The sequence below is a fragment of the Sus scrofa genome, chromosome 2, assembly GCF_054392235.1.
Source record: "Sus scrofa isolate SSC_HxYL_T2T_F1_AM1 chromosome 2, Sscrofa_HxYL_maternal_Yorkshire_Landrace_v2.0, whole genome shotgun sequence".
In the NCBI taxonomy this organism is placed as follows: Eukaryota; Metazoa; Chordata; class Mammalia; order Artiodactyla; family Suidae; genus Sus; species Sus scrofa.
In genome coordinates, this window is record NC_139384.1 from 383,989 (window position 1) to 407,110 (window position 23,122).

Below are 23,122 nucleotides of genomic sequence, written 5' to 3' on the forward strand. Positions count from 1 at the left end.
CAGGCAGGAAGGATGGCCCCGCGTCCTTCCAGTTCCAAGTGTGCTGTGCCCGCTTAGGCGGCCTCGGTGGGGCATCTGAGCCGCTCCCACCCGCCTTCCCGCCTTCCCCCTGCTGGAGGCAGGAGCTCGGGCTCCTCGCTCTTCGGAGGACCCGGGTCCCTGGGTCTGGCCCCACCCTCACGACCTACCGGTCACCGGAAGGGGTTCAGCCTTCAACACGGGGGGCTGGGGCGACAAGGTCGGGCCATGGCAGGCGCGTGGTGGTCCCGGGGCTCGTCGGGAGGCTTGCTCCCCAGCTCCCTCTTGTCCCTCAGGTACCACATGGAGTGTTTGGAGCCGCCTCTCCAGGAGGTGCCGGTGGACGAGTGGTTCTGTCCCGAATGCGCTGCCTCGGGGGCTGCGTCTGCCGCCGCCGGTAACCCGCTGCCCCCGGCCCCTCCCTCGGGTGGGGGTGGGGAGCGTGCTGTGCCAGGCCGGACGAGGGGCAGGTGGGTCGTTCGGGGGGCCCCAGGGATTCACCCCGGGTCCTCTCCTTGGCCCTGCGGCCAGGGCAGGGCTTGGTGGAGGGCGTCACGCAGGCTGTCTTCTTCCGAGACGCGGGTCCCGTGAGTGAGGAGGAGGTGTCCCTGCTCTTGACCGACGTGGTGCCCACCACCAGCCGGCTTCGGCCCCACGCAGGGAGGACCCGGGCCATTGCCAGGACGCGGCAGAGCGAGAGAGTCCGCGCCACCGTGAACCGGAACCGGATCTCCACAGCCAGGAGGGTCCAGGTGGGTCTGCGGCCTGGGGGTCGCCTGGGGCACGGCTGCCCCCTGCAGCGGCCCAGCTCCGGGGAGGAGGTCAGGGCCGTGGGCCCCAAGCGCCCGCGGGAAGCCCCTGCTGTCGGTGCCGCCGCTGCCAGGCCCAGGCAGCCGGCTCCGGGGCTCCCTCGAGGGATCTGAGGCGGCTCTGTCCCCTGCCGTGCAGCACGTCCCCAGGTACCTCATGTCCTCTCTGCTGGACGAGACCATCGAAGCCGTGGCCACCGGGCTGAGCACTGCCGTGTACCAGCGCCCTGGGACGCCGCGAGCCCCTGCCCGCCGGAGGAGGAGGACAGGTTCGCTGCCTGGGCCCGGGGGGCAGAGCAGCTCACGGGAGGGCCTGCAGGCTGAGGGTCTGGTTCTGGGTCGTCCCCCTGAGCCCCCACCTGTGCCTCGGGGTGACTCGGCCACCTCGGAGTGAATAGGCAGGTCCTGGTAGATGGACCTCGTGGTGGAGGCGCACTGGTCTTGTCTGAGTCGGGCAGGGTGCCCGGGGAGCCTTGAGGAGGACGGGCGAGCTGGTGCCACTTGTGTTCACTCGTTCCCTTCTGCGTTTCCTTGGGTGGCTTGTCTGAGTTCTGTCCTCCTCTGGTCAGTGTCCCTGGGGACCTCTGGCTCTGCGCACCGTTTGTACCGGTGACACAGGTACCTTTGACATTCCGCACAAAGGGGAGCCTTTCCTCTCCCCAGCCATGTAATCAGTAGACTCGGGGATTCCTGCTTCATTCAGTCGGTCATGATCTGTGGTCTTTTTGCCATTTCTTGGGCTGCTCCCGTGGCATATGGGAGGTTCCCAGGCTAGGGGTCGAATTGGAGCTGTAACCACCAGCCTAGGCCAGGGCCACAGCAACACGGGATCCGAGCTGCATCTGCGACCTACACCACAGCTCATGGCAATGCCGCATCGTTAACCCACTGAGCAAGGCCAGGGATCGAACCTGCAACCTCATGGTTCCTAGTCGGATTTGTTAACCACTGCGCCTATGGAGGTTCCCAGGCTAGGAGTCTAATCGGAGCTGTGGCTGCCGGCCTATGCCAGAGCAGCAGCAACACGGGATCCGAGCTGCGTCTGCGACCTACGCCACAGCTCACGGCAACGCCGGATCCTTAACCTGCTGAGCGAGGCCAGGGATCGAACCCATAACCTTATGGTTCCTAGTCAGATTGTTTCCACTGCGCCACGACGGGAACTCCATGTAGTCTTTTTGTTTGTTTGTTGTTGGGCCTTTTTTTCTTGGTCTTTTGAAAGTCAGCATAATGGAGACGTGAGGAAGCTGATAGGTGCGTCCACTCTGAGCATCTGTTCCTGGCGTGTCAGTGTCAGCAGCACCTCCGGGCGCCCTGCCACCCTCAGCTCACGCTCGGAGGCCCTGCTGGTCTGCCGCTCTCGGCATGGTGACCTCAGGGTCCGTGTGCTCGCGTGGGACTGGCCAGTCTTCTCGGTGAGGAGATGCCGTTTCTCTGGATAAACAGAGGACGTGGCCAGTGGAGCGTCAGGTGGTGTGTGTCTGAGGGTCTTTGCCCCCTTAGGACCCCATGAGCAGCGTGAGCCGTCGCCGCTCCTCATTCCTGCCAACAGCTCCCCTGCCCCGCGCCTGTGGCATGTTGCGTGTCTGCTCCAGCTCTCCCGACCTGTGGTGCCAGACGTGCAGTCTGGCTCCGAGAGCCTCACGTGGCCCTGGCAAAGCCTGGAGCTCACAGACCAGCGCTGAGCCTTGCCGGTGGGCAGGCTTATTTCCAGCCCTTTCTCATGGGTGGAGCTGGGAACTGATCCTTGACTTGACCTCAGGATTGGAGGGTTTGCTCCTTGTCCCTTACGTCTGGGTCCCATCTCAACCCTGGCGCGGAGCCACTGCAGGGAGAGCCAGAATAAGGGCCTGGAGGCACTGCGGCTCCTGGGAGGCAGCGTGGTTCTCACTTTGCCTGTTTGGCTGTCGTGCCGCCTCTACTGTTGAGTTGTTTGCACCTATTCCGGGCTCTGTCAGGCCTACGGAAGTGCAGGGAGAAACCAGCAGCGCCCCCAAGTCAGAGTCACTATCTGGCGGCCCTCCTCTCCCTCCCTTGCTGTGTGTGTGTGGTTTTTGTTTTGTTTTGTTTTTGTCTTTTTGCTTTTTTTAGGGCCGCTCCCGCGGCACATGGAGATTCCCAGGCTAGGGGTTAAATCGGAGCTGTAGCCCCCGGCTGACACTAGGGCCACAGCAACGCAGGATCCCAGCCGCGTCTGCGACCCACACCACAGCTCACGGCAACGCTGGATCCTTAACCCACTGAGCAGAGGCAGGGATCAAACCCTCAAACTCATGGTTCCTAGTCGGATTCGTTAACCATTGCGCCGCAACGGGAACTCCTCCCGTGTTGTTTTGAAGCAAATACCCGTTTTACCTGTAAGTGTCGCAGTATGTTTCTTTTGAAATGGGGGCCTTTCTTTTAACTCAGCCCCAATGCCTCTGTTACACCTGAGGAAATGAACAGAGATCCTGTAACACCATGAAAGAGCTGGGTGGTATCGAACGTTCTAATTGTGTCATAAACGTGACGGAATTTTAAAAAAGTTTATTTGAATCTAGAGCCCAACAGGGTTGACTTGTGCTGGCGGTGCTTGTGTCTCTGTCCTCTCCCCGGGGAAGCCGGGTCTTCTGTCCCAGTGGGACCCTCTTGGGCAGTTAGCAGCCTTGCGGGCAGCCGGACGCTGCACCTGGTGGGGTTGGGTTCAGCGTCGGCAGGTTGCCGGGGGTGGGGCTGGGTGTCCCCTGGGCGGCGGCGGCCCCAGGGCTGTCGTTTTCCTGGCCGGCACAGTTTCCCGCGCCTGGGTGTGTTTCCTTTACTCAGCAGTGCTCAGACCCCAGTTGGCCCGCCGCGTCCCTCCGTGGCTCGTGGGTCGGGGGTTGCTGGGTCCGCTCTGATAGCGGCATCTCCATCTTCCTTGGGACCCGCTGCTTCTGCACAGAGGTTCCTGAGGCTCCAGGGGTCTTAGCCTCCTAGGACTGGGTGCCCCCGTCGGCCCCCAGCACCCCGAGGTGGCTGAGGAGGGCTGCACGCTGCTGGGCTTGCGGGTTGATCTTTAGGGCATGATGCCTACAGGTCATCTGCGTCCAAGCCTCTGGGAGGGCCCTGCTCAGGGGGAGGCCGCGCAGGCCGGCCGGGATCCCTGCATCCCGGCCTCGTGACCGTCCAGAGCCTCTCTCTCTGCCTCCTACTTAGGGTGGACGAGGCGGGCTCGCTCTGCCCGCTCCCCACCGCCTTCCCTCCCCCTCCACGGGGAGCACGCCTTTAAAACCCAAGTTCAGTTCACCACGTGACCCTCAGCCACACCTGAACCGTGTGTCGACTCCCCTGCAGTTTTAAAATAATAACAAAAATGTAATAAAAAGATGAGCGCCCCAGGCTGCCCATAGTGAGGCGCGGACTTGGCGTGCTCTTTGCAGGAAGGCGGAAGAAGGTGCCGGGAAGAAAGAAGAGCCAGTCCAGACCGTCGGCGAAGGGCAAGAGCTGCGGGACGAGGCTGAGGAGGCGCCAGAGCCGCGCCAAGAGGAGGAAGGGGCAGAAGGCCAAGGTAGCAGCTGATGGGTGCACCCTGGCGAGGCTCCTTCCCCTGTGCAGGTTGGGAGGCAGGGTGTGCCCCAAGCGTCCTGGGGGGCACAGCACCAGACGGCCTGGTATCTGGGCGTGGGCAGCAGGGTCCTGGTGAGGCAGCTGGACACTGTCCCCTGCAGGCCATTCCCGCCCTCAGATCCGTCCACCTCTGGCTTTCAGAGCGGCCCTCACTCCCAGCACGGGTGGCCTGCGGTGCTGCCTGGCCTTGATTCGAAATGCTTCGTCCTCACTCCAGCTCTTGGACTGGACTCTCCTTTTCTTCTTTTTTTTCGTGTTAAGGGCCGCATGTGCAGCATATGGAAGTTCCCAGGCGAGGGGTCAAATCAGAGCTTGCGGCCCTCGTCACAGTCCCAGCAATGCCAGTTCCCTTACCCACTGAGCAAGGCCAGGGACCGAGCCCTTGTCCTCATGGCTCCTAGTCAGGCTTGTTGCCACTGAGCCACAGCGGGAGCTTCTGGCTGGACCTTGAAGCCAGTTTCGCACGCAGGAGAGGAAGCACCAGCCTGCAGCTGTTGCGACGTGTGCTCTGCGTCTTTTGTGTTTGCGCTCCAGTCTGCCCCGTCAGCGTCTACTCGTGTCGATTGTGTGCGTGTGAAAATACATCTTAGTTGTCAGTGGCGTGTTTGAACATCTGGTCTGATGGTTCAGAGATCCACGCCGCCCGGGCAGGCCATCCCTGCCGGCTCCCGCTTGGGGTCCAGACTCACTTTCCTAGATCCCGAGCCTGGCCTGCTTATGTTCCCACCGCACACACATCAGGTCACTCGTCACTTGGAGGGCTTGCTTCGCTCCTGAGTTTTTGCTCAAAGCAGACGCCAGCTGGTGGCTGCGCTGGCAGACCCTGCGGTGGTTTTTCGGGGTTTCGGTTGCAGGTGCAGGGCCACTAGTGGAGTCTGGGTGAGGAGCACCTCTGAGGCGCAGCAGTGGTACCCACGGCCCTCAGGCCTTGCACTTAGTGTTTGGTGTTGCCGCTTCCCCGTTGAAGTGGCATTTCTAGAACCTGAAGATTTCAGCCTTGGATTTTGGGGGGGTTTTTTTTGTCTTTTTGAGGGCCACACCCGCGGCATATGGAGGTTCCCAGGCTAGGGGTCTGATCAGAGCTGTAGCCGCCAGCCTGTACGCCACAGCCACTCGGGATCCAAGCTGCGATTTTGATCTACACGACAGCTCAAGGCAACGCCAGATTCTTAACCTGCTAAGCGAGGCCAGGGATCGGAGCCGCAACCTCATGGTTCCTAGTCGGGTTCATTAACCACTGCGCCACAACGGGACCTCCTCAGCCTTGTCGATCAGCGTTTCCTTCTTTGCTCCTTGGGTGCAGAATGAAGCCACAGCTCGGGCCCGCATCGCACGGAGACTCTACCTCCAGAGGCCAGCCCACGGAGCCTGCGTCCCCTCGGTGTGCAAGCCCGCAGACCCCTCTCTGGGGCTGATGCGAGCAGAAATCGGGGCGGCCTCCCTCTCCCTGTTTGGAGACCCCTATGAGCTGGACCCCTTTGACAGGTGACTGCAGCGGGGCATGCGGGGGGCCCTGCTCTTGCCCTAGGTCCGTGGGTGTGTTGCCCCTGGGGGGCCTGGTTGGCCCTCAGAACTGGCGTTGTGAGCTCCATGCCCCAGAGTCAGACGCTGTTAGGGGACAACCAGAAAGAAGCCCAGACCTGCCGCTGCCCTATTTTGGAGAAGGGTCTAGCCCCCCCACCCCTCCCAGCCGGGTGTGGGGCCTGGGTTCAGCATTGAGTCCCTAGTGCTGCCGTGTGGGTCGGGTGTTGTGGAGAGGGTTGGGGTCTCCTGGGACCTCCGGGTGCAGGTCACCCATTCCCTTTGACCTGTGCTCTCCCCCCAGTAGTGAAGAGGTGTCTGCAAGCCCTGCCTCCCCTCTGAGCGCCAAGAGGAGGATTCTGTCCCGGTCGGCCCTGCAGTCCCACCAGCCCGTGGCCCGGCCAGTCTCCATGGGGCTCTCCAGGTGTGTCCTGAGGGGACGGGGTGCGGGGTGGGCCCCGGGCCTCTGAGGACCAGCTGGGCTCCGTACTGGGCTGGCGCTCTGCCAGCCTGACCTCTTCCATGGCGTCTCCTTTGGCTCTTGATGAGGAAGTGCTGCAGCTGGTCCCGAGCCAAGGGCAGCAGGCAGCCCAGAGGCTACCTCCACCTGCCCACCCAGCCACAGAGCCCACCAGCAGCAGAGGGGCCCAGCAGGGAGCCAAGCTTCTCTTTCATTTGACCCTGAAAAAAGAGAATCAACGGAACCAGCCAGGCTGGTAGACCCTGCTTGCCAGCTGTGCAGGCGCTGGGGCCGAAGGCTTGGGATGCTCTCAACCGCAGCCCCCGTTTCCCTGGTCGGGCCTGCAGGGTGGGTCTCACGCCTTCCCTTGGCATCCACCTGCAGCCTCCGTGTGGGGCGTCCGGGCATGGAGAGGCCGTGACGCAGGGCCTGCCCTGGGTCTTCCTGCAGGAGGAGCGCTCCTGCCACAGCCGCCCAGCCGGAGGTGGACTCGGACCCTGTCCCTGACCTCCTGGGGAGCATCCTGTCCAGCCAGAACCTCCTGATGATGAGCAGCGCCGACATCGTCATCCACCGCGACGGCTCCCTGAGTGCCAAGAGGGCAGGTGAGGCGGCCTCTGCACGCGCCCGCTGTCCCCACCTCTGCCCACCTGGAGACTCGAACACACGGCCCCGGAGACCGTCGTGTGTGTGACCCAGTGGTTCTAGAGGTTGGCGGTTGGGGGTGCTGAGGGTCCTGAGGTCCCCCAGGCCCTCCTCACTGCAGCACAGCTGGTGTCCGTTCTCAACGGCCGCAGGGGCGGGAAACGGTCAGGGCTAGACCATGGGTGCTGCCCCCTTTTCCAAGTGTCTGTAACAGGCTCAGGCTCTTTCTGAGCCCCAAGTTGCATAAAAATAGTGTATGAACCCGAGGAGCATGGTGGCAGCTCCATGGCCATCTCCAGCCCTACCCAGAGGAGTGGCGGGGCAGCACTGCCACCCCCGCGCCCAGCCAGCCTCAGAGAAAGGCCTTCTGATGAAGGAGAGGGTGGGCACTGACGGCCGTTCGCTTTTGTCTTTTAGCACCGGTTTCTTTTCAGCGCAGCGCGGTTGGTCCGTCCCGAGGGGGAGCAGGCGCTGGGTCCGGGGCCGGCCTGCAGCCCAGAGGGACTCAGTCGGAAGACAGGCCGCAGAGCTTGGGGGCCACTGGTCCAGGCAGAGCTGCCCTGGGCGCAGCCCCAGCCCCACCCACCCCCACTTGTGTCCCGGCGCTCACATCGGGGGCAGCCGTGAAACTGGACTCCTCGGTGACCCCTCGGTCGGGCCAGGTTCAGACCTTGTCCAGCGCGAGCAGACCCAGCCTGAGGCAGGATGATGGCCCTCGAATGAACGGCGAGGTCAGGCACTCCCCGCCTCTGAGGTCCACGGCCTCCAAGGGCTCCAGCAGTAGCTCTGACTCGCCTTCTGGGAGCTCGGCGCCAGGACAGGCCCAGAGGCCAGCTCCCAGGAGGGCTGACGTCTCGGAGCTGCCCCGGATCCCGAAGAGCAGGAGAGACGACAGCCGAGCGGCCGAGGCCCCCGCCGGCGGGCAGCACATTGAGATCCCCAGCTCCTGCATCAGCCGCCTGACGGGCAGGGAGGGCCCAGGGCGGCCTGGCTGTGGCGCCCGGGTGGAGGGCGAGCCCAGCAGCCGGGCCGCCCGGGAGCCCAGCGCAGCCTCAGGGGGCGCCCCCCAGCCCCCCGCCCCGCTGGGGCCCTCGAGGGGGAAGGGCGTGGGCTCCACCTTCGAGAGCTTCAGGATCAATATTCCCGGGAACACAGCCCACTGCAGCCGAGTCCTCAGCCCCGGCTTCTGTAACACCTTCCGGCCTGTGGACAGCAAGGCGCAGAGGAGAGACAGCCCCGCGCCCCTCTTCTCCGTCAGGAAGACGAAGCAGCTCAAGAGCGAGATCTACGACCCCTTCAACCCCACGGGCTCCGACTCCAGCTCCGCCAGCAGCAGCCCTGAGCATCTGGGCTCTGGCCTCCTGCCTTCTGAGATCACCCGGACAATCTCTGTGGACAGCCCCAAGGCGCCAGCGCTGCCCCCCGTGCGCTGTGTCACATCCTACACTGTGCAGACCGGCTTTGGGAAGGAGCCCCAGCCTCCCCCAGGGCCCCCCGACGTGCCGGAGCTCCAGAGCCAAGAGGAGCCGGTCGGGGGCCGAGGCGCTGCCGCACAGGCCCAGAGGCTGTCCCCGCAGGAGCCCTGGGGGGGCGAGGACCAGCCACCGCGAAGCTCCTTCTTTGGCTCCGAGGGCCGGACGGTGACTTGCGTGGCTGTGGCAGACCCAGAGGCCCCCCCCAGCCCCAGCGCCCCGCACACCACCACGCACAGGGTCGTGGAGCTGCGGTCTCCAACCCGCTCCCGCTCCACGTCTAGCTCCCGTGGCAGGAAGAAAGCCCAGAGGCAGCAGGCCAGCAGCAGGGAGCACAAGAGGGCCCGCTCGGGCTCGGGCTCGCGATCGTCCCGCTCTGGGGACCGGAGTTCGAGATCAGTGTCGCCGGCGGGGGCTGAGGACCAGGCCAAGAGACACCGGCCCAAGGCCCGGAGCCGGAGGTCTTCCAGCGACCGCTCCAGCAGCCACGAGCGAGCCAAGCGGAAGAAGGCCAAGGCCAAGAGCAGGGAGCGGAGGAGGGGCTCCTGGGGCCGGGGCCGGCGGAGGTCCCGCTCCCGCTCCTGCAGCCCCGGCAGCTCCTCCCACGAGCACCGCGAGGGCAGGAGGAGGAAGAGGCGGAGGTCGGGGTCCAGGTCGAGGGGGCGGGAGGGCTCGCCCCCCAGCAGCCTGGAGAGGGGCCGGAGGCCCAGGCACCCCAGGGAGAGGAGGGAGCGGCTGGACAAGGAGGGCGGGGTGCGGCCCCGAGACAGGCGTGGCTCCCGTGAGCGGCGGAAGCGCAGGTCCCGGTCGCCCAGCCTGGAGCACAGGCCCCGGGAGCATCGGCGGCCTCGTTCCCGGGAGAAGCGCCCCCGGCCCCGCGCTCGCTCCCCAGACAAGAAATTGGCTCCGAAAGAGGCTTCTCCAGTGCCCCCGCCCCAGGGGGAGCCAGGGCCAGACAGGGAGCACCCGGCCAGGCCCCCAGCCTCGGCAGGGCCAGAGGCCTCGCTGGAGGGGCCCGATCCCGACCCGGCGCCCCCAAAGGCTCCCCCGGTCCAGGAGGTGCCAGCCGAGTGTGCCCCCGAGGACCTGGATTATGGCGACTCCGTCGAGGCGGGGCACCTCTTCGAGGACTTCTCCAGTGAAGCCGTCTTCATGCAGCTCGAGGACATGAGCTCCCCACCGTCCCCGGAGAGCACAGACTCCTCCCCGGAGCGGTGCCCCCTGCCCAGGCCTGCGCCCCCTGCCAGCCAGCAGCCCGACACCAGCCTGGCCATGGCCGTCATCAGAAGGGAGGTGTCGCTGATCCACGGCGAAGACGCTGGGCCGCCCCTGCCCCAGACAGAGGTTGCTCCAGAGAAGCACTCACTCCAGCCAGACACGGCCGAGGCCACCGCGGGGCCCGGAGCCCCAGGGGGCCAGCCCGCGGGTGGGGTGCTGGTGGGGAAGGAGGAAGGCCCCTCTCAGAGCCCCCTGCTGCGGGCCAGGGCGCTGGTGAAGAGAGTCACCTGGAACCTCCAGGAGGCGGAGGGTGGCGCCCCGGCTGAGGACAGAGGCCTGCGTGAGTGGGCACGTGGGGGGCGGCAGGGGAGGGGCCGGAGGACCCCGTGGGGCGGTACTCCTGGGCCTCCTTGGGCACGCGGGGAGGTCGCCTCGGCCTGACTTGGGGTCCTTAAAGCTGGGGTGCTTTTCTGGAGTTTCCCTGCCGGGAAGTAGGCTCCTGGCCTGGGGTGGCTACAGAGCACCCACCCCACGCCACGCCTTCCGCCTGTTGGCCCACAGGGACGCCACTTCACAGACCTCAGAAGCCCCGGGAAGCGGTCCAGGAGACCGAGGCCGGGGGCCCCGCGGCCGCGCTCCAGCAGGCAGCCTTCTCTGAGCCTCCGCCCCCCGGTCATGCGCTTCCGGAGCCTGGCTTTCCTGATGCTGACCCCTCTCAGGTGGGCGCCTGGGCCACGTGGGCTGGCCGGGGTTGGGGCTGAGGGCCTCACGGCAGCGCCCCTTTCTGCCCAGGCTCCTGGTGACTTGGGAGTGGGCGTCGTTGGGGGCTCTGGGCTGCCAGAGCCCCGCAGAGGCTGAGCAGACCGCCCTTGCCCAGGTGTACAGCCCCAGCCTGCCTCCTGCCGCGGCTCTGCCTTCGAGCGTCCCGCCCTACGCGCCCGTCAGCCAGCCCGCAGTCCACTTCATCCTGCAGGGGAGCCTCCCCCTGACGGGGGGCGGGGTGGCCCAGAGCCTGGCCCCAGTGCCCACCATCCTGACCACAGCCTCAGAGCCAGCTGGCCATGCTGCTGCTGCCGCCACCGCCACCGCCACCAACAACTCCGAGGAGAGGACGGCTGCTCCCCGGCCAGCCTCAGAGAAGGCCAGGAACGAGGAGGTGAGTCCTCCCTCCCTCCAGGGACAGGCGTGGGCCGGACGGTGGGGAGCTTGGCGCTCACACCGCGTCCTCACCCCCAGTACATGAAGAAGCTGCACGTGCAGGAGCGGGCAGTGGAGGAGGTGAAGCTGGCCATCAAGCCCTTCTACCAGAAGAGGGAGGTGACCAAGGACGAGTACAAGGACATCCTGCGGAAGGCCGTGCAGAAGGTGGGCACGGGGGGCCTGTCGCGCGGTGCAGCGGGAGTGGACCTGACTCGTATCCCTGAGGACACGGGTTCGGTCCCTGGCCTTGCTCAGTGGGTTAAGGATCCAGTGTTGCCATGAGCTGTGGTGTAGGCCACAGACGCGGCTCAGATCCTGCGTGGCTGTTGCTGTGGTGTTGGCCGGTGCCTAAAGCTCCAGTTTGACCCCTGGCCTGTGCACCTCCATGTGCTGTGGGTGTGCCCCTAAAAAGCAGGGAAAACAAAAAAGGTGGGCCCAGCCCCCCACCTGTGCTGTGCATGGTGAACCTTGCTGGGCTGTCACACAGGCAGGCGTCTCTGAGGCCAGGCTGGCTGGCCAGGGCCCCGGGCACCGCTGCCCTGTCCTGGGCACAGCTTCAGGCTGCCTCCCTGTAGGTGCGGGGGAGTATGAATGCTGGCGCAGCCGGCAGCGTCCCCGGGGTGTGGGCAAAGGCCAAGATGTTCACCTCAGCCCGGGGCGGGAAGACGGGGCTCTGCAGCGAGGTGCTCCTGCCGGCCACTCGGCCGGCCTCGGAGGCCCTCAGCAGCCCCAGCCCAGCAGGCAGACTCTGTCCCCAGGGGTGTCCCCAGGCCGGTGGCTGGGCTCACTGGACGTGGGGCTGTGCGGGGCGTCCGGCTGATGGCGCCCCCCCCCCCAGATCTGCCACAGCAAGAGCGGGGAGATCAACCCCGTGAAGGTGGGCAACCTGGTGCGGGCCTACGTGGACAAGTACAGGCACATGCGCAGACACCGGCGGCCCGAGGCCGGCGAGGAGCCGCCTGCCCAGGGCGCCGAGGGCTGAGCCCGCCTGGCGTGCCGCGTGCGGTGGCGGCAGCGGAGCTCTCCAGGGCACCCAGCGCTCCTGTTTCCAGGGTTCCTGCAATCACACGTGGGCTGTGCTCCTGTCTTGCTCACAGTTGAAAACTGGACTTTTTTATATGTATATTATAGATACACACTGTTCCCATTGTGTTCTAATTTATCAAAAATGGATTATCTTTAGAGACATGGTGGCTCTGTACTTGAAAGGTGAAGCCTTGGGTTAAGAGGGGTGGGGGGCGGCTCCTTAAGCCTCCGCAGTCTGCATCCCCTGTAGCCGTCTGCGCGCCCGCCCCTTGTTCCGCAAGTCCCCCGCCCTGCGTTGTTTTCTGAGTGGCTGCTGGAGGTTACACTCGGCTCCGATGCAGAACAGCGTTGGCAGATTGTGAAGCCCAGGGAGAGGCCCTGGGTGCAGCATGGACGGAGCCCCGTTCGGGAGAGGGGCCCCAGGTGCTGCCCCTCTGGTGCTCATGGCAGCGGGAACATCTGACCCCTGAGGGGCGCTTGTGTTCTGGGTAGTTTGTTGGTTCTAAAGCGGGGCCTGAGCGTCTTCACGGTGAAGACGAGGAGCAGATGTGCACAGGTGCCCGACGTGGACTGGGGCTGGGGCTCCCTTCCTGGGCCCCACGGGCCTGCGGCTTCCCACAAAGTGGGGTGAGCCTAGCACCCACCGTGTCCCTCCTGAGCCCCAGTCCCAGGCCTGCCCCTGGTCAGGACACCAGTACTGGGTCTTGGAATTTTTTTATTGGATTGGGAGGGGTCCAGGGTCCACCCTAGGCCGGCTGCTCCACCTCCATCAGGAAGCGCTCCAGCTCGTCATAGAGGCTGTTGGAGGGGGACAGGCAGAGGCTGAGGCTGCCGCTGTCCAGGGAGGACACGCCTTCACGCTGCACGCTCTCCAGCTGTGTCCGACACAGCCATGGCTCCAACTGCGGGGAGGGCGCTGTCAGGCCGGGCGAGGGCTACCTGCAGCCTCGCCCCAGGGTCCCTGCCCCTCACCTTCACCAGGACGAGGCTCTTCTCCTTGGGCCTCCCCACGGAGAGGTCCTGCCCGAAGCCCAGGTAGATGGTGTAGTGTGGGGAGCCCTGGCGCCGGCGGGCCCGGAACTCCATCAACTCTGCAGGACAGGGCTCTGGTGAGCGGGAGGAGGGGCAGGGGCCAGGAGCGCCCTCCCCCCCCCCCCCCGCAGCCCCGGGGCAGGTGCAGGTGTGTCACTGACCTTGGAAGAAGGTGCCGAAGTCGAAGATGGGGGTGTCGCAGTCTCGGGGCAGCAGGCAGGCGGGGGTGGAGGGGCTGCCAGAGCCCAGGGGCCCTCCCACCTCCCAGTAGACTTTGCACTTGCCCAGGCGCCGGGCCCACAGCTTGGGTCCCCGGAACTCCAGCTGCAGGCCGGGGGCCACGTGCTGCAGCAGCTTCTCTGTGTAGTGGAGCTGCTTCTGGTCAGGCAGCTCAGCGGGGCTGGGGAAGGCTACCTGCTGGGGCTCTGCAGCCGCGCCAGCCGGGCCCGGAGACCCGTACAGGAGCACACAGCTGGGGCCCCCCACCATCTCCTGCAGCACCGTTCGACCTTTGTACATGATGGTCAAGTCCAGGGCCTCCAAGCTGGGCCCTGCGTGCAGACCGAGCTGTGAGCAGCTGGGACTGGCCGCGCCCCGCTCGCCTGCCATCCGCGTGCAGACACGGGGGTAGAGTGTGGTGCAGGGCTCCGCCTCTTGGGGCTTCCAGGGCACCGGGGCTGGGAGTGGGCCTGCATCTGGAGAGGAAGGCCTGAGTTGGCTCCTGGTCCCCCAGCTCCTCTCCCTTCCACGTGTCACTTGGCTCGCCTCACCTTGTCATCTGGGCCTGGGGCTGTGGCCCAAGGCTGGGGGCCACCTTCCCTGCCAGTGGCAGGTACAGTTTCTAAGCAGGGAGCTCTGGACCTGAGGAGGCTCGGCTATTCGGGCCCACCTGTGGTCAGCCCATCCCTACTGGGGGCAACCCCCCCCCAGGGGTCCTGCTGTCCTGCCTGTCCCTCCCCTTGGCCCAGAACCCTGCAGGGCAGAGCAGCCGTCTCTCACATGGAACCTCGGGGGGGGTCAGATCCACGCCCCATGCAGCTTCCAGCAGATGGTCCTCCATGCAGCTCTGCTGCAGAGCCTGGAGCAGGAGGTCCCCACCATCTCCAGCTGGGCTTGGGGTGCAGGGTTCAGGGCTCGGCCTGGCCAGCTCGTGCCTCAGCCTCTCACCAGTATGTGCTGCCAGGCGCGGCCCGGGAAGCTCACCCTGCGGAGAAGACAGTGTGCCGGCATCAGTGAGCAGCTCCCCAGCCCCAGTGAGAAGTGGCAGCCCCAACCCGGGAGCAAGGAGGGCTGAGTGGCCTTACCCTTGGGGGTGGGGCATCCTCGAGGGCCTCCTCTTCCCCCGGGTTGAAGCCTGGGCCTTCTGGGAGAGAATTAGGTTTAAGGGGACATGGGGATCTGAGACTGGACTGGGTCACCCAGGGGTGAACCCCTGGGCAGCTCCTCCCCTTCACCAGTCCCCAGAGGCCCGTCTGGGGCCTCCCGGCCATCCCCTACCCCACCTTCCCCCAACAGTCTGGCCCCAGCCTCTCCCACGCCAGTTTCTAAAAGGGGAAATCTAACCCAGCAGCGGCTTGCTCCGCGGCACAGCCCTCCCTGCAGGCAGCCCTCCCCTGGCCTTCCTCACCTCCGCACCCCAGCTCGGGGTTGATCATATACACCTTATGAGGGTCAGTGGGGTCCCCTGAGTTGTCCTGCAACATCACGAAGCGCCGCGTGCTGTGCAGGGCACAGCGGAAGTTGGTTTTCCAGGAGGCGCGGAGGGCACCCTCCGGGATCGGCTGCGCACCTTCGCTGCTGCGGGGCGGCCACCTGCCGCGGGCCACGGCCCAGGCCTGGGGAGGGATGGAATGGAGTACGGGCCTGGACCTGGGCCGGTCCCCCCGCACTCCAGGCGGGGCTGGGGTCCCACCTTAAAGATGCGCGAGTCGGACTCGCCCAGGTCCTTTCGGGCGAAGTGCTTCCAGGGCACGCGGAACCGTGTTCTGGCTTCATCCAGCCATCGCAGCCCTGCGTAACGGCCGCTGCTGACTTCGCCCAGAAGCCAGTCTCCGAAGAGCACGCGTGGGCACCCCCTGCGGGCAGAGCAGCGGGCGTCAGGGCACGCGCGGACCGCGAGGTGCTTGGGGTTGGCACCGGGTAGGGCTGCGGGCTGTCACCTGTCAGGAGCCGCGGCCATTGCTCCCTCTGCAAGGACTGGGCGTGGAGACACTGGCTTGGCCTCCGCGGCGAGAGCTCTGACCACGGGGGCAGGCAGGTGTTAACCGCAGGTGAGAGGAGAGCTGCGCGTGTGTCACCACACACCACAGGTAGTGAGTGTGGCCAGGTGTCACGGGTGTTGGGGTCACAGATGGGGGTTGAGGGCTCTGGCCACGACGTTGCCCAGGTGAGTCTTGGCCAAGGCGGCGATGGGCGTGACTGCAGACGTGGAGGGCGGGCGCACAGGGGCCACAGGTGTCGAGCTGGCGCCCGGGATGGGCCCTGCGGGGGCGCGACGACCGCAAGGAAACGAAACCGCGTGTCGCAGGAAAACGAAACCTAACCAGCTGGGCCGCGGGGCGGCCGGCGCCCCCTCCCTGCCCCGCCCGCCCGGCTCGTCCTCGGCAACCGCGACCTCTGCCTCCAGGTTCACCAATTCCGGACCCGTGCCCCTCCCCCCGCAGTCACCCGCGCTGCCCGCCCCCTGCTGGTCACTGCTCTGCGAAGCGAACCCGGGATCCGACGTGGCCGTCCCTGCCCCTCTCGCTCCGCGTAGGTTGGGGGTCCCCAGTACCTGAACCGGGAGCTGCCGGGGCAGGAAGTTTCGTCTCCCCGGGGGCTCGGGAGCGAGCGACTTTATGGGGCCGGGGCGGGGGCGGGGCCGCCGGAGAAGTCACGTGCTCCGGGGCGGGGCGACTCGGGGGTTGGGGCGGCGGGGGCGGGGCGGGCGACTCGGGGGCCCCGCCGCTACTCTGCTCGCCCAGCGGCGCCGCGGAGTGGGGCGCCGGCGGCAGCCGCGGCAGCGGCAGTGGGACGAGCTGGGGGCGCCAGGAGCAGAAACAGGAGCGGGCTCGTGTGACGGGGGTGTGGGAGGAGCTGCAGCTGTGCTCACTGAATTCTTTCCAGTGCGAGTTGTTGAGACAAGAACACCCAAATTCTGCCGAGATTAAAACATGCGGAACGCAGAGCAGTTTTATGAGGAAAAAAGCCAGTGACCCATGAGGGGTGTGGTGGCAGTTGGGGCGGAAGTCCTGCCTGACGTCCAACCCTGAGGAAGCCAGTAGAGGGGGCTCTGTCCCCACTGAGTCAGGCTGGGTGGCCCCACGATCTCTGTCTCCTGCACCCACTGGCCACTCCTGTCACCCCAGGCCGATGGCCTGCAGGCTACTGTCGCTCTGGGCCACCCATGGCCCTATCTCTGGTTGCAGTCCAGCCACCTGGACCAGGTGTCCCTGAGGGCACCCCAGGGTGTTTATTGCCCACACTGTGGCCACAGGAGCCCGAGGTGTGACCCCTGGAAGGTCCCCAGGACCGTGCTCCCCTAGATGAGTGCTCCTGGGAACAGCTCCTGGCTCCTCAGCCTCCCCCAGGCCAAGAATCTCCATGCTGGGTCGGTTGGGAGGGAGATCCCAGCGCACGCCCCCCCCCCCAGGGCCGTGGTTAGACCAGGAGAGGAACTTTCTGGCCACCAGCTGGCACCAAGCCTGGGAAGCCCCACGAGCACAGCAGGTGGTTTACGGGAAATGGTGCCCAGGGTTCTGCACAGGGCGTGAGCCTGCCCAACCCTCTCTGCCCCTCGGGCCACCAGGAGGACTCCCGCGGGGCAGGGGCAGAGGGGCCACGTCCCCACCACCCGCCACCCGCAGCCCCCTGGGCAGACCCCACGTAGGCCCGCAGATCCCACAATGTCACTTTATTCTGGGCAATGGAGTTGGGGAGAGGGGCCGAGCCGATTGTCGGCGTCCGGACTCGCTGGGGCCGCGGGGAAGCAGCGCTAGAAGTAGATGGAGTCAGTGCCCGGGGCGTCCTGGCCACGGCCGCCCGGGCCCGCGTCTGCACCCTCATCGCCACCGCCCTCGCTGCCCGAGTCGCCGGCGCCATCCACCTCCGAGCCTGGCGTGTTGAGGACCACCACGTCGGCCTCGGCCCCAATGTCCTCCCCGAACCACACAGCCTTGTAGCCGCCCTCAGGCCGCCGCTCCTTGGTCAGGATGGACCTCACGGCTGCCGGGCTGCCCCCATCTGGGGCTACCGCAGGGGACTCAGGGACACGGTGAGAGGGCGCGGGGCTGTGGGGCGAAGGCTCTTGGGGCTCAGCATCTGGGGGTGCAGGCTTTGGGGGTGCTGGCGGGGCAGGGCTGGGTGGGGGACTAGGGGCGGGCTCCCAGTTGGCCTCATCTTTGGTGAGGAAAGCCTTGTTGTCAAAGCCTTGGGGCTGGGGCTCCTGCGGGGCAGGGGCGGGTGGGAGGCAGCCATCAGCCAGAGCCCAGCGGGCTCAGACCAGCCCGGCCGTCCCCCGAGGCGGTCCCTCGTCCCTCCCTCCGCTCTCTGCCTCTCTCTGCCCCCCCCCCACTGTTTGGGCCATGGTGTCTGCGCCCCATCACCTTCACCCGGTTCTCCATCTGCTCCACCGACCCCTGGTCGCGCTGCCTCCCTCTCGGTCCCCCATGCCCTCCACGGCCCTCTGCTCTCTCTAGCCCTGTCCTGTCCCCACCCCCAGGGCCTCACCAGAGCTTTGCCGGAGCAGCACTTGAGTCGGTGGCCATAGTGCTTGTGGACAAGGACCGTGAGGGCGATCAGAGCCAGAAGGAGCAGCGCGCCCAGCACCCCGCCTAGCACCGCCATCTCCACAGTCGAGAAGCGCCTGTCCCCGTTTGAGATTGGCTTCGCTGCAGTGCTGCTTTCTTCGTTCACCGGCGTCCCTGCCGGCAATACCACCACCCGCTTACTGTCACACGCTCATGCCAACCTGTGGCAAGCGCCAGGCACCTGAGAGCAAGCCAGGCCTGGCCACCACCAGAGCTTGGGGGAGTGGGCACCACTGACCCCCACTAAGGAGCTGTGTGTTCCCAGGGGGCCCCGATAGGCCAGGCTGCTGGGCGGGAGGGGAGAGGGATCAGTGCCCACTGGTTCCAGGTGGGAGGGAGGGGCTCCAAGGTCACAGGAAGGGGGCTAAGGGCCACATGGGGCCAGTGGAGTGAATGGCCCAGGGAACTGGGGACTTCACTGGGTCTCAAGTCCAGCCTCTGCCCCACCCTCCACACACCTTCCCCAGGTTCCCTCCTGGGCCCCCCGAGACCCGTCTCTCCCCGCGACCAGAGCGGACTCCCCTGGGGATTTGTGGTCAGCACGGTCATGATGGGCTGACCTGGGGTGGACCCTGCCTTACAGTGACCACCCAGAGTCATGAGTCAGAGAGCATGAGGGTGACTCTAGGGTAAGTGGGGTGCTACCTGAGGACCAGGGGTTCCTGCTGGACCCAGGGGATGTCGGCAGAGAGGTTCCTGGCTTTGAGGTCTGTGCTGAGCTCCCGCCGGGTGAGGCTGATGGGGGGGAGGGGCTGGTTCCCATACCGGGGGGCCCCCCAGGCATGGAGGAGGTAGGTGGCCTCAGAGTTGTGCCTGGAGAGGGGTGCGGGCCAGTGTCCCCCCCAGAGCTGGTCGTGGAGGACCCCTGCGAGGGCTCAGGGGACTGGGGGGCTTCCGCAGTGGTGCTGCTCGAGGGTCTGGTCGCTGAGCCCCCACTGGGTGAGGCTGATGGGGGAGGGGGGCTGGTTCCCGTACTGGGGGGCCCCTCAGGCACGGAGGTGGCAGGTGGCCTCAGAGTTGTTCCCAGGGAGGGGCGTGGGCCAGTGCCCCCCCCAGAGCTGGTCGTGGAGGACCCCTGCGAGGGCTCAGGGGGCCGGGGAGCTTCCGCAGTGGTGCTGCTCGAGGGTCTGGTCGTTCCTGCAGTCTCTGGGGGTGTGGGGGGGCCTGAGGGGCCTGGGGCCAGGGACAGGCTTGGGCTTGCCACTGCCCTTGGCAAGAAGCCCTGCCCGAGCCCACCTGGGGTCCCTGGGAGGCTCACCTGTGGGGCTGGGCTCCTGTTCCGAGACTTGAACCTCCAGGACCGTGGTCGCTGTGCCTGAGGTCACCGTGTTCGTGGCCTCCACCTGGGCGGGAAGGGGGCTCGTCCCTCCTGGGCTCCGACTTAACCCCCGCCCCTTGGAGATGCTGCCCGGCCCTCACCTCTGCGTAGAAGACCCCAGCCTGCATCAGCAGGGCGCTGGTCAGCACGGCCTCCCCGTCCATTCGGAAGTTGGAATTGTTGGTGATTCGGTACGTGATGGCCGAGTTGAGGTCCTGGACAGGGTCCAGTGAGTCCGGGGCCCAGGCTGCTCCCTCAGGCCCCTCCAACCCACCCCCAAGGGAGGCCCGGGCAGTGCCTACGGGGAACTCAGGGTCCTGGGCCCGGATCCTCAGAGGCTGGGGCGGGGCGGCTGCATCCTGGACTGCCACGCCCGGCCCGGAGCCCAGCGCCACGGTGCCGCGGTACAGGCTCTCCGGGAAGCGGGGCAGGCTCCCGTTGGCGTCCAGGGCCTCCACCGTGACCTGGGTCACCGAGTAGCGAGCGCCGTCCGCCTGCTCCCCCTGGGGGTTGCAGAGGCGGCCGTGACCACTGGGTCCTTGGAGGGTGAGCCCAGCAGCCTGGGGCCCAGGAAGGGCCTGGAGACCTGGCCCTGTGCGGGCACCCACCTTGACCATCAGAACGAAGGTCTGGGGGCTGGGGATGCTCTTGGCCATGGTGAGGTTGCCCGAGTCGGCACCGATGGAGAACGTGCCGTCCTCATGTCCTGGGGGGCGGGCGGGAGGGTTTGGTGCGGTCGCCTCCGGAGGCCTGAGGTCCCGTGGTCCCAGGTGGCAGCCCCCCCCGCCCCCCCCGGGGTTCCTCAGCGCAAGGTGGGAGTGGGGCGCGGTGTGGGGAGGGAAGCCGGGAGCTGGTGCGCCCTCACCCGTGACCATGCTGTAGATGATACGCTCGTCGATGCCCCGGTCTCCGTCCACGGCGTAGATGGGCCCCGGTCGCAGGGTGAGGGGGCCTGGCTGCAGGAACAGGGAGGGAGGGTGCCGTGGAGCCGGTGCCCTGGCCTTGCCTCAGCCCTCCTCCCCTCAAGGAGGGCTGGCGTCGCCCTCCGAAGGGCAGCCAGGCACACGCTCCAATCAGCACAATTATCCAGTGCTCCTCCCTGGATCCGGTCGCGGACGAGTCAGTTTTTGCCTGAAGGCTTTGGTCAATCCGAGCGAGCGAGCGACTCTGGGCAGCACGCGCGCGTGGGAGGGGAGAAGCCGTGTGTCGCAGGGCGGGGGCCCTTGTGGCTGGAGGCTCCCCGACGTGCTCTGAGCGGCCCCCCAGCCTCCCTGGAGTCCCAGCCAGCTCCCTGCCTGCTCACGGGGTCCGGGCTTTGCCCTGACAGCTGGGCCCTGGTCCCTCACTTGGACTTCAGAGACTCTGCCCCCACTTGCCACCTCGAGGGGTACAAAGGAACGCTCCCATTTGCTTGAAAAGCACAGCTGAATCTGGCCCCGTGGCAGCTAGGCCCCCAGCCCATGCCCGCCTCCATCCCTCTGGGGCCCCAGTACCAGTCTGTGGCCTGTGGGCACAGCCCCGTGGTACTGGGCTTGGATGCAGACGTGACCATCTGAGTAGACGCAAGGCAGGAACCAGGGGGGCCGCAGGTCTGCAGGCTGCACCTCCAGGATCAAGGTGGCTGTGGCCGAGTGGCTGGGCTGCTTGTTCTCCTCCTGTGTGTCCTGCAACAGCCCAGCCCTGCGGGTCAGGCCTGGGCGCCCGGCGCTGGGGCAGCTCGGACGGGGACGGGGGGCGGGAGTGGTCTGCTCACCCGGACCAGCAGCTGGAAGGTCATCCTTGGCAACGCATCGAAGTCCAGTGACCGGTCCAGCTGCAGGGCTGGGCGGTTTACGCCCGCCAAGGAGAAGAAGTCACTGGCACCCTGGGGAAGCGAGAGGACTCAGCCTGGGACCCTGGGGCGGGGGGGGGGTGTGCAGAGGTGGGGAGGCCCACAGGGGAGGGCTGCAGGCCCTGACCGGTGTCACTTCCTGGAGGGTATAGAACAAGATGTCATCTCTGTCCCGGTCCTGGGCCTCCAGCTCCGTCTCAGGGATGACGGTGGCTTTCACTTTGGTGTCCTGGGGGATGGAGGAGTGTTGGTCTGACCACGCCCCTGACCGGGTGGACCAGTCTCCAGGGTCAAGTGCCTGGCCACTGACCTTCTACCCTCTGGGCCCCACCCTGGGGCTCCTGCCGCTGCTCCCTCCCACTCACCTCGGGCACCCCCCATTGCTTGGTCTCGTAGGGAAACACGGGCGGGTTGTCGTTGACATCCAGCACAGACACAAACACCCTCAGCTGGGTCACCTGGGGGAGAGAGGAGGGCCCCCGCGCCAGCAGAGTGACTCACGCTGGGAGCTGGGCTGCAGCTCCCAAGACAGCTCTCTGCCTGGGGCGCCTGCCCCACCAGCGATTACAGACAAGGAACAAAACCCAACTGACAAAGCACAGAAGGTGCAGCTGCCCTGGAGAAAAATAACACAGGACTGGGGGTGTGACCAGCAAAATCTCGAATGAGGAAAATGGCCACCCCGTGGAATGTCTTCAAACATAAATCTCAGAGACAATCGGGAAGCCCGTAGATTGAAAGAAACGTGAGACAGACATCAGCCGGTTGCATTAGGTGGGCCTTGCCTGGGTCTTGATTCCAACAGGAGGCTGGAGCTGGGGCGGATAGTGGGAGGGGAGGCTGGGGACCCCCGGCCTCTTTGAGGGCTGGCGCTCTTGTGCCAATGGCCAAGAAGAAGCATCCTTTATTTCTAGGGGCTCATCTAGAGGTATCTAGAGGCGGGTGGTATGCTGTGCTGTCGGGTCGGGCGCTCACAGGGCTCAGGGGAAGCTGCTGAATGGCAGGTGCAGGAGGCTGCGGGGGAGGAGCCTCTCCGCGGAGAGGCCTCAGATATGGGGAAGGTGGAGCTTGAGGCAGAGCCAACAGATTTGCTGGAGCAGGGGTGTGGGTGGGGGGCGGGAGTGAGGGCTGGGCTGCAGGGCCGGTCACCTCTGGGGGTGGGGGGCTTGGATCTCGGGTCAGGGCTGTCCTCTCCTTCCGGAGCCGGGGTTGGGAGTCTGTGGCTCAGGCAGAGTCTGGACTGAAGAGAGTGTGGGTGTCGCCAGCACAGGGCGACACTTGAAAATATACCAGTGGGTGAGGTCACCAGGGAGTGACCGTGGACCAGGCGGAGCAGAGCACAGAGGTCCAAACAGAGTGCCCTGACGTCGCGGGTGAGGGTGGGGCGGGGGGGGGCGGACTCACCACAGTGTCCCCTCTCTTGCACTCCAGGTGTGCCTGCAGCATCGAGTTCTCCTGTGGGGGCGGGTGGGTGTTGGGGGTCACCCGGTCCGCTGGCCGCGGCACACAGTCCCCATTTCACAGGTGAGGAGACTGAGGCCGACCTTTGTTTAGGGCCCCCATCACCCAGGCTGGGTCCAGAGGCCATCGGGCCCAATCGGTTTCCCTCAGGGCAGCCCTCAGCCAAGCCTGGGGCCCAAGAGGCCCCCTGGGGACACTGAGACCTATAGGTCCCCAGAAGGCCCATCCCTGGGAGGAATGCATGTGCCCACACGGCCCCTTGGGGGTCCGCTGCCCCGCCGCCCTCAGGGGCCCCACCAGCCCCGCCTCCACCAGTACCTCGTAGTCCGGAGTTATGTTGAGAAAGAGCTGAGTCCCCTGGATGCGAAAGGCAAAGAGAGTGGACGAGGGTCCGAGGGTCACCTGCTGGTCCTCGGGGACATAGATGTCCAGCAGGGGCGCGCTGAGAGTCGTGTTCTCCTCGATCTCGAAGAAGGTCTGGTTCACAGAGCAGACTGGAAGTGGACGGAGGGTCAGTGCCCTCCAGCCCCCGTGGCCGCCCAGCCCCGCCCCCAGCCCCGCTGCCGCCCCCAGTACCCTGGGCCTGGGCTGTGGCCACGAGCAGCAGGAGCAGCAGGGGCCAGGTCCCCATCTCGGCAGCAGACAGCCCAGGGGCGGGTCCAAGCCTGCCTGGCGTCCAGGACCCTCTGAGCACCGTGGTGCTGGCGCAGAAGCTCCAACTGGGTGACCTTCGGCCCTG

The 23,122-nt window shown here is 66.3% G+C and overlaps 3 protein-coding genes across 18 annotated transcripts in view; 1 reads left to right on the forward strand and 2 right to left on the reverse strand.

Moving 5' to 3' along the window:
- Positions 1 to 12,114, forward strand: part of PHRF1 (PHD and ring finger domains 1) — a 31,603-nt gene extending 19,489 nt beyond the window's left edge. For 5 of the 7 annotated variants that reach the window (XM_085010353.1, XM_005652788.4, XM_005652789.4 and 2 more), the window contains 12 exons: positions 315 to 415; positions 595 to 770; positions 967 to 1,096; positions 4,226 to 4,353; positions 5,716 to 5,897; positions 6,238 to 6,357; positions 6,844 to 6,998; positions 7,456 to 10,068; positions 10,290 to 10,447; positions 10,606 to 10,884; positions 10,965 to 11,093; positions 11,767 to 12,114. In XM_085010353.1, the coding sequence (XP_084866479.1) occupies positions 315 to 415; positions 595 to 770; positions 967 to 1,096; positions 4,226 to 4,353; positions 5,716 to 5,897; positions 6,238 to 6,357; positions 6,844 to 6,998; positions 7,456 to 10,068; positions 10,290 to 10,447; positions 10,606 to 10,884; positions 10,965 to 11,093; positions 11,767 to 11,910 (4,315 nt within the window). In that variant the 3' untranslated portion in view covers positions 11,911 to 12,114. The remainder of the gene's footprint in view (positions 1 to 314; positions 416 to 594; positions 771 to 966; positions 1,097 to 4,225; positions 4,354 to 5,715; positions 5,898 to 6,237; positions 6,358 to 6,843; positions 6,999 to 7,455; positions 10,069 to 10,289; positions 10,448 to 10,605; positions 10,885 to 10,964; positions 11,094 to 11,766) is intronic. The other 2 variants (XM_085010354.1, XM_003122392.4) reach the window with 1 other exon arrangement.
- Positions 12,115 to 12,652: 538 nt separating this feature from the next.
- On the reverse strand, positions 12,653 to 15,797 carry IRF7 (interferon regulatory factor 7). Of its 3 annotated transcripts, none has more exons than XM_021076252.2 (9): positions 15,760 to 15,797; positions 15,146 to 15,467; positions 14,899 to 15,061; positions 14,614 to 14,821; positions 14,291 to 14,346; positions 13,986 to 14,190; positions 13,148 to 13,681; positions 12,927 to 13,045; positions 12,653 to 12,856 (listed from the first exon to the last, which is right to left on the reverse strand). In XM_021076252.2, the coding sequence occupies exons 2-9, from the start codon at positions 15,163 to 15,165 to the stop codon at positions 12,701 to 12,703; spliced, it is 1,461 nt and encodes a 486-aa protein (XP_020931911.1). In that variant the 5' UTR covers positions 15,166 to 15,467; positions 15,760 to 15,797; the 3' UTR covers positions 12,653 to 12,700.
- Positions 15,798 to 16,131: 334 nt separating this feature from the next.
- Positions 16,132 to 23,115, reverse strand: CDHR5 (cadherin related family member 5). Of its 8 annotated transcripts, none has more exons than XM_085010356.1 (15): positions 22,960 to 23,115; positions 22,702 to 22,877; positions 22,327 to 22,377; positions 21,288 to 21,380; positions 21,050 to 21,151; positions 20,845 to 20,955; positions 20,585 to 20,755; positions 19,957 to 20,047; positions 19,700 to 19,797; positions 19,394 to 19,594; positions 19,193 to 19,306; positions 19,032 to 19,116; positions 18,419 to 18,946; positions 17,694 to 17,887; positions 16,132 to 17,078 (listed from the first exon to the last, which is right to left on the reverse strand). In XM_085010356.1, exons 1-15 carry the CDS (start codon positions 23,012 to 23,014, stop codon positions 16,626 to 16,628), a joined length of 2,523 nt encoding a protein of 840 aa, XP_084866482.1. In that variant the 5' UTR covers positions 23,015 to 23,115; the 3' UTR covers positions 16,132 to 16,625. The 8 variants fall into 8 exon arrangements, with proteins under 8 accessions (XP_084866482.1, XP_084866485.1, XP_084866483.1 ...); XM_085010359.1 differs by having other exon boundaries at positions 16,566 to 17,078; positions 18,419 to 18,508; XM_085010357.1 differs by having other exon boundaries at positions 16,566 to 17,078; positions 18,419 to 18,586.
- Between the last annotated feature and the right edge of the window lie 7 nt (positions 23,116 to 23,122).

Excerpts from the sequence above, each read along its gene's own strand:
- IRF7 (XM_021076250.2), bottom strand. The coding sequence starts at position 15,165 with ATGGCCGCGGCTCCTGACAG. Across the intron at positions 14,350-14,613 it reads CCCCGAGCTGGGGTGCGGAG|AAGGCCCAGGCTTCAACCCG; the intron begins GTGAGGAAGGCC and ends ATTCTCTCCCAG. Across the intron at positions 13,046-13,147 it reads CTTCGGCACCTTCTTCCAAG|AGTTGATGGAGTTCCGGGCC; the intron begins GTCAGTGACACA and ends CCTGTCCTGCAG.
- CDHR5 (XM_085010356.1), bottom strand. The coding sequence starts at position 23,014 with ATGGGGACCTGGCCCCTGCTGCTCCTGCTGCTCGTGGCCACAGCCCAG. Across the intron at positions 22,878-22,959 it reads GGCCACAGCCCAGGCCCAGG|TCTGCTCTGTGAACCAGACC; the intron begins GTACTGGGGGCG and ends GTCCACTTCCAG. Across the intron at positions 17,079-17,693 it reads GCTGCTCCGGCAAAGCTCTG|GCTCGGAGGTGGATGGCGCC; the intron begins GTGAGGCCCTGG and ends TCAACACGCCAG.